The following is a 15,044-nucleotide window of genomic DNA, read 5'->3' as shown; positions in this document are numbered from 1 at the left end:
GCACATATGGTTCAGGTAAGGTAAATGCATATTGCTAATCTGATCTTACTGTATATATATATTTTTATGTATATTCCTTTGTTTCATTTCACATTTTTTTATTAAAGATTTTTATTTTTATTTGAGAGGTAGAGTTATAGACAGTGAGAGGGAGAGAGAGAAAGGTCTTCCATCCGCTGGTTCACTCCCCAGTTGGCTGCGACAGCCAGAGCTGAGCTGATTCAAAGCCAGAAGCTGGGAGTCAGGAGCCAGGAGCTAGGAGCTTCCTCTGGGTCTCCCATGTGGTTGCAGGGGCCCAAGTGCTACTGCTTTCCCAGGCCACAGCAGAGAGCTGGATTGGAAGTGGAGCAGCCGGGTCTAGAATCGGCGACCATATGGGATGCCGGCACTGCAGGCAGAGGATTAACTTACTGTGCCACAGTGCCAGCCCCTCAATTAACATTTTTAAAAGATGTATTTATTTGAAAGGCAAAGTGATACCGAGAGAGAGGAAGAGACAGATCTTCCATCTGCTAATTCAACTCCACAAATGCCTGTAATAGCCAGGCTGAAGCTAGGAGCCAGGAACTCCATCTGAGTCTCCCAAATGGGTGGCAGGGCCCAAACATTTGGGCCATTATTTGTTGCTTTCCCAGGTGCATTAGCAGGGAACTGGATGGTACGTGGATTAGCTGGGACTCGGCACCCGCACTCTGAAATGGGATGCCAGTATTGCAGGGCTTAACCCACTGCACCACAGGCAAAGCTTCTCATTTAATATTATATGAAGAGTGCTTTCACATGACTGAATATTATTTGCATATATGATTTTGAGTAGCTGCATAGTTTAATGAGTGTGCTGTAATTTATCTGATGATTATCTTATTTAATTTTAATTTTTAATTTTCATAGTATGATGAATGTCCTTTTGAAAACAAATATCTGTTTTTGCATTATCAGTATTTTGATAGAAACACTTCCTAGAAAAACTGGATCAAATGTGTGAACATTTTCTCAGCTTTCTGAATTGTATTGCCATGTTACCTTTCAGAATTCTCTTTTTTGTTGTTTTTTTTTTGAGACAGGCAGAGTTAGAAACAGAGAGAAAGGTCTTACTTCCGTTGGTTCACCCCCCAAATGGCTGCTATAATGATCCAAAGCCAGGAGCCAGGTGCTTCTTCTTGGTGTCCCATGCAGGTGCAGGACCCAAACACTTGGGCCATCCTCTGCTGCCTTCCTGGGCCACAGCAGAGAGCTGGACTGGAAGAGGAGCGACTGGGACTAGAACCCCAGGGTGCCAGCGCCGCAGGTGGAGGATTAGCCAAGTGAGCCGCTCCGCCGGCCTGGAATTCTTTTTTTTTTGACAGGCAGAGTGGACAGTGAGAGAGAGAGACAGAGAGAAAGGTCTTCCTTTTCCGTTGGTTCACCCCCCCAGTGGCCGCTGCAGCTGGCGCACCGTGCTGATCCGATGGCAGGAGCCAGGTACTTATCCTGGTCTCCCATGCGGGTGCAGGGCCCAAGCACTTGGGCCATCCTCCACTGCACTCCTGGGCCACAGCAGAGAGCTGGTCTGAAAGAGGAGCAACCAGGACAGAATCCGGCGCCCCAACCGGGACTAGAACCCTGTGTGCCGGCGCTGCAGGCGGAGGATTAGCCTATTGAGTCAAGGTGCTGGCCAAGAATTCTTGAACCTATTTATACTTCAACTAGGTGTGCGTGAGGGGATCTCTTTGATAGATCTCTGGACATTATATATATATTTTTTTACTATTTGGGTTTTTATGTAAATGAACAACAAAAAGCTTGTGATATTTAAAATCAAGATTTTAGTTGTGCATAAGGAATTTCAACCAAGGGTGTGATAATACAATACTTTTTTTTTTTAAGGTTGGTTTATTTATTTGAAAGTCACAGTTATAGGCTGAGAAGGAGAGACAGAATGATCTTTCATCCAGGTCTCTCTTGATGGTTGCAGGGGCCCAAAAACTTGAACTGTCTTTTGCTGGATCAGAAGTGGAGTAGCCAAGACAGGAACCCAAGATGGCAGTGTAGCAGGCAGCAGCTTTACCCCCTACACCACAACACTGGCCCCAATGTAGTATCTTTACAGCAAGTGTAAGAAGATTTCAGTCTAATGCAAATTAAATTGCCTTGATTGTGACTATATGCTCTACAAAAATATTTATGTAAATTGTTTCTATGAAGATTTCAATTTGGGGGTCTTCCACTAAAATTATTTTTATGGTCTTATTAATGTGGGTTAAGTTGAAGTAAAATTATAATGATAATACAATTTGAAATTAGTTAACTCTTGATTCTTTTTTCTAATGAGACAGTGATGTATAAGAATTGCACAATTAGAATTAGATTTCAGAACAATTTCCCTTTAAAATACATTTAAAAATTTAAATATTTAAGCCGGCGCCGTGGCTCAATAGGCTAATCCTCCACCTTGCGGCGCCGGCACACCGGGTTCTAGTCCCGGTCAGGGCGCCGGATTCTGTCCCGGTTGCCCCTCTTCCAGGCCAGCTCTCTGCTATGGCCAGGGAGTGCAGTGGAGGATGGCCCAGATGCTTGGGCCCTGCACCCCATGGGAGACCAGGAAAAGCACCTGGATCCTGGCTCCTGCCATCGGATCAGCGCGGTGCGCCGGCTGCAGCGGCGGCCATTGGAGGGTGAACCAACGGCAAAGGAAGACCTTTCTCTCTCTGTCTCTCTCTCTCACTGTCCACTCTGCCTGTCAAAAATTAAAAAAAAAAAAATAAATAAAAATAAAAAAAAATTTAAATATTTAAAGATACAGCAGGTGAATGTACTTGATTAAAATCTTATTTTCAGTAATACTTAAATCTGAACATTTGGCTACTTGAGAATTGGATGTAGTAAAATTACATAAAATGTATCTTTTGTTATTTAAATTATAGGAGTATTGTATCCTACTCCTAGAACTGCTCTTAATTTTGAACTGACTAGTTGTTTTGTTGTAATATAGGAACTAATTGTTATGAAGGCTGACATTTCCATGTTGTTTCATTCACAGGGAAACATCTCCACACACATTTCAGTTAGACTTATTCTTCAACAATGTAAGCAAGCCAAGTGCCCCTGTTTTCGATAGGTTGGGAAGGTATGTACTTTGCTATGTGATTTTCACCAGTAGCTCTTAAATTAATAAGCAAAGTGGTTTTTTTTTTTTAATTTAGATGTCTGTTCTACCACTAGATAGACTCAAGAATGAAAGATTTAATTGGCAGTATTAAAGAAATGTCAAACTTATAAGGGGATGTTGAATTTATTCACAAAATAAAATTTCAAGTGTCTTAGATATTAGCCATATTTTATTTGCATTTTTTATGCATGTGATTCATATAATTTGATAATAACCTAATTTTCTTAGATTGCTTTTTGATTCTTAAAAAAAATCATACATATATATCGAGGTAATATTTTATATGTTCTTACTCCACACAATTGCACAATTTAAAACTCCATAGTCACGTTGTAAAAATGAGACATTTGTTAATAGACTCATTTTGGATTACTTAATACATCCTAGTTATTGTTAGAACTGGTTGTTGTAATGTGTGCAAACAAATTGACTATTAAATGAATTTACTTAGAATGCATTTACAAAAAATTTAGGGGCTGGTGTTGTAGTGAGGTAAGCCACTGCCTGCCAAGTCCCAGCTGTTCCACTTCTGATCCAGCTCCCTGCCAATGCAGCTGGAAAAGCAGTGGAAGATGACTCAAGTGCTTGGGCCCCTGCCACCCACTGGGAGTTGCAGATGAAGTTCCTGCCTCCTGGCTTCACCCTGGCCCAGCACTGGCTGTTGGGCTATTTGAAGGGTGAACTAGTGGATAGAAGATTTCTCTTTCTTTATCTCTCCCTCTCTGTCTGCAGCTCTGACTTTTAAATAAACAAATAAATCTAGAAAACAAAAGTAAAAAAAAATTCAATGGCAGCTTAAATGTGGAAAAATTTCTATTCTTATCAGGATATAACAGTTTCTTAGCCTTCACTCATTCTTTTTTTTTTTTTTTTATTTTTTATTTGTTTGTTTTTTTGACAGGCAGAGTGGACAGTGTGAGAGAGAGACAGAGAGAAAGGTCTTCCTTTTGCCATTGGTTCATCCTCCAATGGCCGCCGCGGCCGGCGCGCTGTGGCCGGCGCACCACACTGATCCGATGGCAGGAGCCAGGTGCTTCTCCTGGTCTCCCATGGGGTGCAGGGCCCAAGCACTTGGGCCATCCTCCACTGCACTCCTTGGCCACAGCAGAGAGCTGGCCTGGAAGAGGGGCAACCAGGACAGAATCTGGTGCCCTGACCCGGACTAGAACCTGGTGTGCCAGCGCCGCAAGGCGGAGGATTAGCCTAGTGAGCCGCGGCACCGGCCCTTCACTTATTCTTTCCTTGATCCTTCTCTTATTTATTATTATACAGATAATTCAACCCCTTTTTAAAAGTGAAACCTATATAAACTGAAGCAGCTGATTATTTAATATTTTAGGAGATTTTCCCTTATGTCAGTACCTAATTGATAAAAATAGGTGCTTTAAATTTTGGTCCTGGTATGCACTTTTAAATTTATTTTTATATTTAAAAGATTTATTTTGAAAGAGAGAAAGAGAGAGAGAGAGATCTTCATCTGCTGGTCTGGGCCAGGCTGAAGCCAGGAGCCAGAACTTCATCTGGGTCTCCCAAATAGGTTGCAGATGCCCAAACACTTGGACCATTTCTGCTGCTTTCCCAAGGCTGTCAGCAGGGAGCTGGATTGAAAGTAGAGCAGCTAAGACTCAAACTGGTGCCCATAAGGGATGCCAGCATTTGCAAGCGGCAGCTTTACCTGTTATGCCATAATGCTGGCCCTCCTAGTATAGATTTTCATAGGACTATAATTCACTGGTTCTCTACTCTGTATGTTAGAATTAATGGGTTGCTTTTTAAAAAAATATTGATATCCTTATCCCAAACCAATTAAATTAGACTTTCTAGAAATGTGATTTACAGTTTTTCATAATAACATATGGAGGATAGTAAATTAAAACCAAACTTTGTGGCTTATTAAGTCAAAACAAAAATCTAGTATTCCATTGTGTTGAAATATTTCAATCTAGACTTCTTCATGAACTGTGATATTCAGTGTTTGAGCCTATGTGTTTATTCCAATTTTTTTGGCAGCCTGGAATATGATGAGAATACTTCCATCATCTTTAGACCCAATTCAAAGGTAATTGTGGAAGTAATTTTTCAACTTGTTACTGCTGTTATTTCTCACCTCCTTCCAAAATTTTTGATCCAAATAAATCATTGGTACAAAATGTGAGCTTATTTAGTTGTAATGCAGCAGAATTTCATTTCTTGTCTGATTCCTCTTGTATCTAAAGAGTGTTTTCAAATGGAGTAAAGTCATTGTAATGGCATTCTCTAGTATAAAATTGTTTCTTTTTTTAATTTTATATTTGAGTCAGAAAAGGCCAGCATTTGTTCTTCCCTTTCTTTGATTATGTAGTTCAGTATTGACATGTGGTGTTATCTGACACTATTGTACTTTATTTAATGTTTCTTTATAAAATACATCATTTGTATTTCCTCCTTTCATAACAAAAGTATACCTTTTTGTTGGTTTGGCAAATGCCATCCTGAAAGATCTAATGGGAGATCTGAAATGCAAAAATGTTGTGATCTAGTATGCTACTACTCAGCTTGCTGTTTGATTTTTGGAGACATGGGTATTCAATCCTCAGAATCCTATTTAATTTAGACTAAAATGTATCTTCTTTACCTTTCTTCCTTCCAGTGGAATTTCTGTTTATAGAGTCTGTCAGTCATTGGACATAGTCTTAGAATTTTTTCTTGTCTCTCCTTGTGCAGTCTACCAAGGAGAATAACAATTTCTGTCTTATTGTGCCTGCATTTAATTAGTTCATCTCTACCTAATATGGTGTAGTGGAAAGAGAAATCAGAAATCAGGAGCTTTGGTTTCTAGTGCAGATTCTTTTTCAAGTTTTTGGAATTTTCTTATTTGTTAAAAGACAATGATAATGTTTGCTCTGACCACCTCTCATAGTTATTGTGAAGATTTAGCAATTAATGTAGATAAGCTCTGGAAAGCATTAGTTGCTATTTTTATTTTATAAGGAAATATTGATAATTAATGGCACTAATAAAATCTTTGTTTGTTTGTTTTTTTGGAGGGAGGAGTTTCTTTGCTATACTTGATCTTAGCCAAAAGGCTGAGAAACGATGAAAAAGTTTCTTTGCTAAAACAATTTGTTTTCTGCCTTTGGATCCCTTTCAAAGTACAATATGGGTGCATGAAATATACCTGCATGTATGATTTGGCATGTAAGAAGAATGCTGTACAATTTTATGAATTGGGTATTTCAGTCTCGAGACTAGGGAACATTTGTACTTTTGCTCATCTCCATGAATCCTATAGCTATTGGAGTTTAATTTATTAATTAGCAGTACCTCTCGCTTAATTTCATTCTCATTTCTCTTGGTTAGGAGTTTACGTATGCTTTTTGAACAGGGTTGACTTAAAAGTATAGGAATGAGGTGTAGTCTTAGGACAAATTTAGGTTGTGGTAACTCTGCAAGGCCATATGAAAGCTGTGTCCCTGGGTGAATTTCATCAGTACTGACCTTTGCATTTTCAACATACTTTTAGATTTTTGTTGAATCATAAATTAATTTGATAATGGTATAATTCAGGCATATTAAAACATTAATTTGAATTATTGTTTTCTCAAAATCAGGTGAATACTGATGGTCTGGTGCTAAGAGGCTGGTACAACTGTCTGACACTGGCAATATATGGATCAGTGGATAGAGTTATAAGTCATGACAGAGACTCTCCACCGCCACCACCTCCACCTCCACCACCTCCCCAGCCGCAACCAAATTTGAAAAGGAATACAAAACATGGTAAGATTATTATATTGCTTTTTCCAGTGAAATTTAGGTCCATTACAGTAAAGAAAGGTAATTCAAGGACAGGTGTTATAGTGCAGCTGCTCTATGGGATGCCCATGACTCACATCTGAGTGCTTGAGTCTTGGCTAATCCATGCTTCTGATCTGTCTACTAATGAGCCTGAGAGGCAGCAGATGGTGACTCAAGTACTTGGGTTCCTGCCCAGGTAGAGCTCCTGGCTTCAGCCTAGCCCAGCCCTACTTGAGGAGTGAACCAGCAGATGGATGATTTTTCTCCCTCTCTGTCACTCTTTTAAATAACTAAGTAAATCTTTTTTTTTTTTTTTTTAAAGATTGATTTATTTATTTGAAAAGCAGAGTTACAGAGAGGCAGCGGTAGAGAGAGAGAAAAGTCTTCCATCTGATGGTTCACTCCCCAGAGGGCCACAATGGTTACTATGTGCATTCTACCCATTATCATTAACCTTTGGCAACTACTAATCTGTTCACCGGGCTCTATCATTATATTGTTTCACAAATGATATATAAGTAGAATCGGGTAATAAGTATCTTTGAAGCTGAACTTTAAAAAAAAAAAAAAAACAAAAACAAAAACAAGAGCCAGGGAGAGAAAGTTGTCTTCCATCACTGGCTCACTCCCCAAATGGCTTCAACCGCCTGGGTCAAAGCCAGGAGCCTGGAGCCAGAAGCTTCTTTTGGATCTCCTACATGGATGCAGGGTCCCAGGGACTTGGGCCATCCTCTGCTGCTTTCCCAGGAGCATTAATGGGGAGCTGGATTGGAAGTGGAGCAACCAGGACTCGAACCAGCACCCAAATGGAATGCCAGCATTGTGTGTGGCAGCTTTATTCACTGTGCCACAATGCCTGCTTCTAAGATTGAATTTTTTTATAGTCAGTATAATTATTTTGTGGTTCATCCACTTTGTTGCATATACCTGTAGTTTATTATTTTTTTTTCCTTGTTGAGTAGTGTTAATGGTATGAGCGTGTCCCAGTTTAATTGTTCACCAGTGAGTAGTGTCTAGTTACTGGCTGTTACAGATAAAACTGAACATTTGTATATATTTTCTTTTATGAAAATAAGTTTTCATTTTTCTGGATTATACCTAAACATATACATTATATTTTGCTAGTTGGAGAGTCAGAAATTCTGTCTCCACTAATATAGTTAATTAGCAAAATTTCTGATAAGATGCTGGGGAGGAAAGTATATTACCAGTAAATTCTGAAGATGGAAAATGCAGCTGATGGAAAGCATTTTTTGATGCATTCATTTAATTATATTTGAATAATTCAAAGTGTTTTCTGTCTTTAATAAACCTATAGCTGATGGGGAGAAAGAAGATCAGTTTAATGGAAGTCCTCCAAGGCCACAGCCAAGGGGACCAAGAACTCCTCCAGGACCCCCTCCACCTGATGATGATGAAGATGAGCCTATGCCTTTGCCAGGTATAAATTAAAGGCAGTGCTAGGGCTTTTTTCTCTCCATCTTTAATGTTAAAGTAGTATTTTTGATTAAAGAAAAGAATTGGGTGCTGTTAATCAAATCTCGATGAATGCCTCATCCTTCTTTTTCTGTCTTGAGCAGTATTACCTTGTGTTTTTATGTTAACAAGTTAAATTTATTTTTTATTTTTTATTTTTTAAAAAGAGATAATTCATTTGAAGCTATGCTAACATTGTTTTGAAACTAGTATTTCAGTGTATTGTAGTAGGTATAGTATCAAAAATAAGTAATATGTACTTGTATTAGGAAAGATTAAAATCTGTATGGTTAATTGCTAAAAGGAAAAGTTTTGGTGTTAGAGTTTGTGGTATTAGAACATAAAATAGTATACTTTATTAATTCTTCCTGTATGAAGACTTTTTAAAAAGTAATTGTTTCCTCCCCCGTTTTTAAGAGTATTTATGCACTAAATCATCTACAATGTTATTAAGTACTTACAGTTTCCTATTTTGCTGCATATTATGTAAACCATTCAAATGATCTGTGCCTCCAATCTCAATTTTTCAGTGTCTGGTGACAAGGAAGAGGATGCTCCGCATAGAGAAGACTACTTTGAGCCCATTTCTCCTGATCGGAGTTCTGTTCCTCAGGAAGGTCAGTATTCTGATGAAGGGGAAGTAGAAGAGGAGCAGCAGGAAGAAGGAGAAGAGGATGAAGACGATGTGGATGTAGAGGAGGAAGATGATGAAGATGAAGATGATCGCCAAACAGTAGACAGTATTCCTGAGGAGGAAGAGGAAGATGAGGAGGAAGGTGAAGAGGATGAAGAAGGTGAAGGTGGGTTGTATGAACTGGGACTTTTTGGTTTCAAGAACCAGAAACTAACTTGATGTAGCTTGGAGAGAACTTACAGCAAGATAAATGAGTTTCAAGACACCCAATGGTCAGAAGGTAGCTTAGCTTCAAGACATGACTAGAAGTGGGATTTCCATCTCTTTCCTTTGTGTGTCTGTTTTATTCTGTGTCAGCTGACTGTTGTTTATTCACCCCACAGCTTTAGTCTCCTCTGTTTTACCAAGCAGCCTAAACTGCCTGGTTATATTTAGGTCCCATGTTCAATTTCCTGAGAAAAAGATTCTGTTTGACTTTCTACAATATGAGTTGCCAATTCCATCAGGGAAATAGGATCATGTAGGAAACACATGGTGATTAGGGATTTGGCTGTTTTTGCAGGAAAGAGTAATGTTGTAAATTGGGTGGAATGCTTAAAGATAATCTGCCACCTAGATGTTTTAGAAAATGCTACGTTTTTAGAAATTCAGGGGAAACATCTCGGTTACACAAAAGACATGTGTTAGTATGACAGCCCCAGTATGTGTTAGTATGTGTTAGTCATTTAATTGAGTTCCTTTTGAAAACAAAGAATAAGAGATCTTTAAGTTAATTGATTATTAATTTGTCCATGAAATGACATGTAATGTTAAAGCATTTATGCAAAATGATAGATAATCTGCCTTGGCTATTTTCTGCAATAGTAAGGATCATTTCAGTATCACAAGCTGATTACAGAATACATATAATTAAATTATTGAGGAATGGTTTTAGCTTTCCCCATTCTTTTTTCTTTTTCCCAAAGATTGAATAATTTATTTGAAAGTCAGAGTTACACAGAGAGAGGAGGAGAGGCAGAGAGAGAGGTCTTCCATCCACTGGTTCACTCCCCAGTTGGCCACAACGGCCAGAGCTGTGCCGATCCGAAGCCAGGAGCCGGGAGCTTCTTCTGGGTCTACAACGCGGGTGCAGGGGCCCAAGGACTTGGGCCATCTTTTACTGCTTTCCTAGGCCATAGCAGAGAGCTAGATCAGGAGTGGAGCAGCCGGGACTAGAACCGGTGCCCATATGGGATGCTGGCACTGCAGGCGGTTGTTTTAAACCCACTATTCCTCCACAGCACTGGCCCCAGCTTTCCCCATTCATAGCTTACCAGATGATCTTTTTTATGTTTGTTGCACTTCACTGGTTAGTAGTAGTTAGATATCAGGCAAGCAGTTTTTTTTTTTTTTTGAAAGTTTCAGATTTTATTTATTTATTTGAGAGGTAGAGTTAGAGGCAGAAAGAAAGGTCTTCCATCCACTGATTCACTCCCCAAATGGCTGCAATGGCTGGAGTGGGGCCGATCCTAAGCCAGGAGCCAGGAGCCAGGAGTCAGGAGCCTCGAGCCTCGAGCTTCTTCTGGATGTCCCATGCAGGTGCAGGGGCCCAAACACCCGGGCCATCCTCCACTGTTTTGCCAGGCCATAGCAGAGACCTGGATCGGAAGAGGAGCAGCTGCGAAACAAACCAGTACTCAATTGGGATGTCAGCGTGCAGGCGGAAAGCTTAGCTTACTGCGTCACAGCGCCAGTGCCAGAAAGTTTGTTTCTTTTCATCATCTTAAAAGGCAGTGACAGGGCATAACAGGTTAACGCCCTGGCCTGAAGCGCCAGCATCCCATATGGGCGCCAGTTCTAGTCTCTGCTGCTCCACTTCCGAGCCAGCTCTCTGCTGTGGCCTGGGATAGCAGTGGAGGATGGCTGAAGTCCTTGAGTCTCTGTACTCGCGTGGAGACCCGGAGGAAGCTCCCCAGATCGGCACAGCTCCAGCTGTTGTGGCGAATTGGGGAGTGAACCAGCGGATGGAAGACCTCTCTCTCTCTCTCTCTCTCTCTCTCTCTCTCTCTGCCTCTCCTCTCTGTGTAACTCTGAGTTTGAAGTAAAAATAAATAATTGTTAAAAAAAGGCAGAGTGACAGAGAGAGAGAACAAAAAAAGAGAAAGGAAATATCTTTCATTTTCTGTTTTTTTTTCCCAAATCATGCAGTCTTCTTAATCACAAGACATCCTGTTATAGAAGATGAAAGAACCAGGCTGGTCAATTTGACTTTTATAAATGACATCTGGCTTGTCTTGAGTTAGGCCCCTATAGGCCTTTATCTTTCCCAATATGACTGTGTTGCTAAGGCTAAGCAGAGGAATGTCACATGGGGACTGGAGGAATTCTCTGGAGGCATTTTTTTTCTTTTTTTCTTTATAATTATATCATTATGGTATTTCTAATTTAATATAATCTTTGCCCACAAAGATTTCTGGGCCGGCGCCGTGGCTCACTAGGCTAATCCTCCGCCTTGCGGCGCCAGCACACCAGGTTCTAGTCCCGGTCGGGGTGCCGGATTCTGTCCTGGTTGCCCCTCTTCCAGGCCAGCTCTCTGCTGTGGCCAGGGAGTGCAGTGGAGGATGGCCCAAGTGCTTGGGCCCTGCACCCGCATGGGAGACCAGGATAAGTACCTGGCTCCTGCCGTCGGATCAGCGTGGTGCGCCGGCCGCAGCGTGCCAGCCGTGGCGGCCATTGGAGGGTGAACCAACGGCAAAGGAAGACCTTTCTCTCTGTCTCTCTCTCTCTCACTGTCCACTCTGCCTGTCAAAAAAAAAAAAAAAAAAAAATTTCTGAAGAGGGTAAACTTCATTTTTTCCTTCCTAAGGCAAGTATTTTTATTACTTTGAGACATTTCTAATATTACTTCTGTGGGGAAAAAATTCCTGTTAGCATTAGTTATAAAAGCTGAACAAATATAAAATTTTGTCCATTATTTTATGAGAGTATGAAATGTTGGTTATTGTTGACAAAATGTTGGGTCATATGTTTATTTTATTGAGGAAATCATTTTTATTGTTTGCCATATTATTTATTGAAGTTTCTTAATGAACCAGAATTTACATGTTGAAAAACAGTGGCATAATACTTAAATACTGTTGGAACTGATTTTCAGGGGATGACGGTTATGAACAGATTTCCAGTGATGAAGATGGAATTGCTGATCTGGAGCGTGAAACATTTAAGTACCCAAACTTTGATGTTGAATACACTGCTGAAGATTTAGCTTCAGTTCCTCCTATGACATATGACCCATATGACAGGGAGCTTGTACCACTGTTATATTTCAGCTGTCCATACAAGACTACTTTTGAAATTGAAATAAGTAGAATGAAGGATCAAGGTCCAGATAAAGAAAATTCAGGAGCAATAGAAGCCTCAGTGAAATTAACTGAACTGTTAGATTTGTATCGGGAAGACCGAGGTGCAAAATGGGTAACTGCTTTAGAAGAAATCCCAAGTTTAATAATAAAAGGATTAAGCTATTTGCAGTTAAAAAATACAAAACAAGACTCTCTTGGCCAGTTGGTGGACTGGACCATGCAAGCTTTAAATTTACAAGTAGCCTTTCGCCAACCCATTGCCTTAAATGTCCGACAGCTCAAAGCTGGAACCAAATTAGTATCCTCACTAGCAGAATGTGGAACGCCAGGAGTCACGGGACTGCTACAAGCAGGAGTGATCAGTGGATTATTTGAGCTTCTATTTGCTGATCATGTCTCATCTTCCCTTAAGTTAAATGCCTTTAAAGCTTTGGACAGTGTCATTAGTATGACAGAAGGAATGGAAGCTTTTTTAAGAGGTAGGCAGAATGAAAAAAGTGGCTATCAAAAACTCCTGGAGCTCATACTTTTAGATCAGACTGTGAGGGTTGTTACTGCTGGTTCAGCTATTCTTCAGAAATGCCATTTCTATGAAATCTTGTCAGAAATTAAAAGACTTGGTGACCATTTAGCAGAGAAGACTTCATCTGTTCCTAACCACAGTGAACCTGACCATGACACAGATGCTGGACTCGAAAGAACAAACCCAGAATATGAAAATGAGGCAGAAGCGTCTATGGATATAGATCTTTTGGAATCTTCAAATATAAGTGAAGGGGAAATAGAAAAGCTTATTAATCTCCTAGAAGAAGTTTTTCATTTAATGGAAACTGCACCTCATACTATGATTCAGCCTCCTGTTAAGTCTTTCCCAACAATGGCACGAATTACTGGACCTCCAGAGAGAGATGATCCATACCCTGTTCTGTTTAGGTAAGACATGTTTATCTTGGGGAAATATATTTCACAGATAATTAGAGGCAATTTTATATGTTTGATTTTAACTTAATTTTGCAGTCATGTTTAAAGGTATCTTTGAAGAGTTTATCTTTGAGATTTCATTACCACTTGTTTGTGCCATCTGCTTCCCTAGTTAACTAGCATCCACAGCAGGTTTTTTACTTTATATATATATATATATGTGTGTGTGTGTGTGTGTGTGTGTGTATATATATATATATATATAAGATTTTATTTATTTATTTGAGAGGCCGAGTTACAGAGGTAGAGACAGAGAAAGGTCTTACATCCTCTGTTACACTCCCCAAATGGCCACAACAACCACAGCTGAGCTGATCTGAAGCCAAGAGCCTCTTCTGGGCCTCCCACATGGGTGCAGGGGTCCAAGCACTTGGTCTGTCTTCCACTAGTCTTACAGGCCATAAGCAGAGCACTGGATTGGAAGAAGAGCAACTAGGACATGAACTGGCACCCATTTGGGGTGCCAGTGCTGCAGCCTACTTTACCACAGTGCCGGCCCTCTTTACTTTTACTTTTAAAGTTTATTTTTATTTAGTCGAAAAGTAGAGTGGGGGGGGGGGCAGAGAGAGATATCTTCACTCTGCTACTTCCTGCCCCAGATGTTCAGAAAGAATGCAAGCTCTTACATTTGCTGGTTCACTTGAGAGAGAGAGAATCTTCTATCTATTTGTTCAACCTTCAAGTTCCTGCAGTAGCTGTTTCTGGGCCAGGTGCCCAGCATTCCATTTGGGTCTCCTGTGTGGGCGACAGGGAACCAAGTACTTGAGCCATCATCTGCTGCCTTTCAGGGTTTGTATTAGCAGAAAGCTGGCTTAAAAGAGGGTGTGGGATTCGAACTAGATACTCTGATATGGGATATAGGCATCCCTAGTAGTGGTTTTACCTTCTGTACAACCTGGTCTGCCCCATGGATTTTTAAAATTAGTTTGTTTTAATTTTTGAAGGCTTTGCCTTTAGTGTCTTACTTGTAATTTTCTGACTAAGGGAAAAGTGGAAAATGACATTTTAATTATTGAATTTCTTATTTCTGTGTTTTTTTTTTTTTTTTTTTTTTGCCTTGATTTGTGACATAATGCACCTATGGGAACTCAGGTACTTGTCCATTCTAACATCTGTACCTATTCATTACTATTATCAACTGAAGTTGCCAGATCTTATCTTAGTTTGCGTTTCCCAAAAACATAACTTGAGTCAAAATCTTGGGTGCCGGTTCTTTGTTTTGAGAGAGATCCTAGGAAGTACATTATGCATGAAGAGAATAAGGGGAAGAGAAGAGCTAGTAGAGGAAATGTTACTGAACTTTTTATTTCTGTGGCTAACTGGGGCTCATCTCACTGGGGACCCTCTGAAGAACTGGTTGAAGTGCATCTTCAACTCCGGTTGTTCAAAGACTCAGGCAGGGCCATTTGTCCATCAGCCCCTGGCTGCTTTGGCCGAAGCTTGTCTGCCATGAGCCTTTACCACTGGAGCTTCTGTGCTTCCCTCTGCACGTGGTCTGGGTGCTCTTTAACGGCTTTGGAGAAAGAAGAAGCTTTTAGAGGCCCAAAGTGAACCCTGAGTCTAGGTAGTAACAACCTGCATAGATCGTAGTGGAGAGATAAATGGATCAGTGATGGAAGCTTGAGGAGGAGTAAAATGTCAGTGGTGGGCAGAGTAGGCATTTGCAGATAAGGAAAGGAAATCATAT

The 15,044-nt window shown here is 40.3% G+C and overlaps 1 protein-coding gene across 6 annotated transcripts in view; it reads left to right on the top strand.

The window, feature by feature from the left end:
• Window positions 1-15,044, top strand: part of VIRMA (vir like m6A methyltransferase associated) — a 73,182-nt gene that overhangs the window by 21,879 nt on the left and 36,259 nt on the right. For all 6 annotated transcript variants that reach the window (XR_011389238.1, XM_008255752.4, XM_002710693.5 and 3 more), the window contains 6 exons: window positions 3,020-3,106; window positions 5,159-5,207; window positions 6,739-6,907; window positions 8,244-8,366; window positions 8,932-9,201; window positions 12,169-13,309. Coding sequence is in view for 5 of the 6 variants with exons in the window: in XM_008255752.4 (XP_008253974.1) it covers window positions 3,020-3,106; window positions 5,159-5,207; window positions 6,739-6,907; window positions 8,244-8,366; window positions 8,932-9,201; window positions 12,169-13,309 (1,839 nt within the window). In the remaining variant the exon portion in view is untranslated. The remainder of the gene's footprint in view (window positions 1-3,019; window positions 3,107-5,158; window positions 5,208-6,738; window positions 6,908-8,243; window positions 8,367-8,931; window positions 9,202-12,168; window positions 13,310-15,044) is intronic.

The sequence above is a fragment of the Oryctolagus cuniculus genome, chromosome 6 (assembly GCF_964237555.1).
Source record: "Oryctolagus cuniculus chromosome 6, mOryCun1.1, whole genome shotgun sequence".
NCBI lineage: Eukaryota > Metazoa > Chordata > Mammalia > Lagomorpha > Leporidae > Oryctolagus > Oryctolagus cuniculus.
The sequence above is the reverse complement of the archived record's forward strand: the minus strand, read 5'-3'. Positions and strand labels throughout refer to the sequence as shown.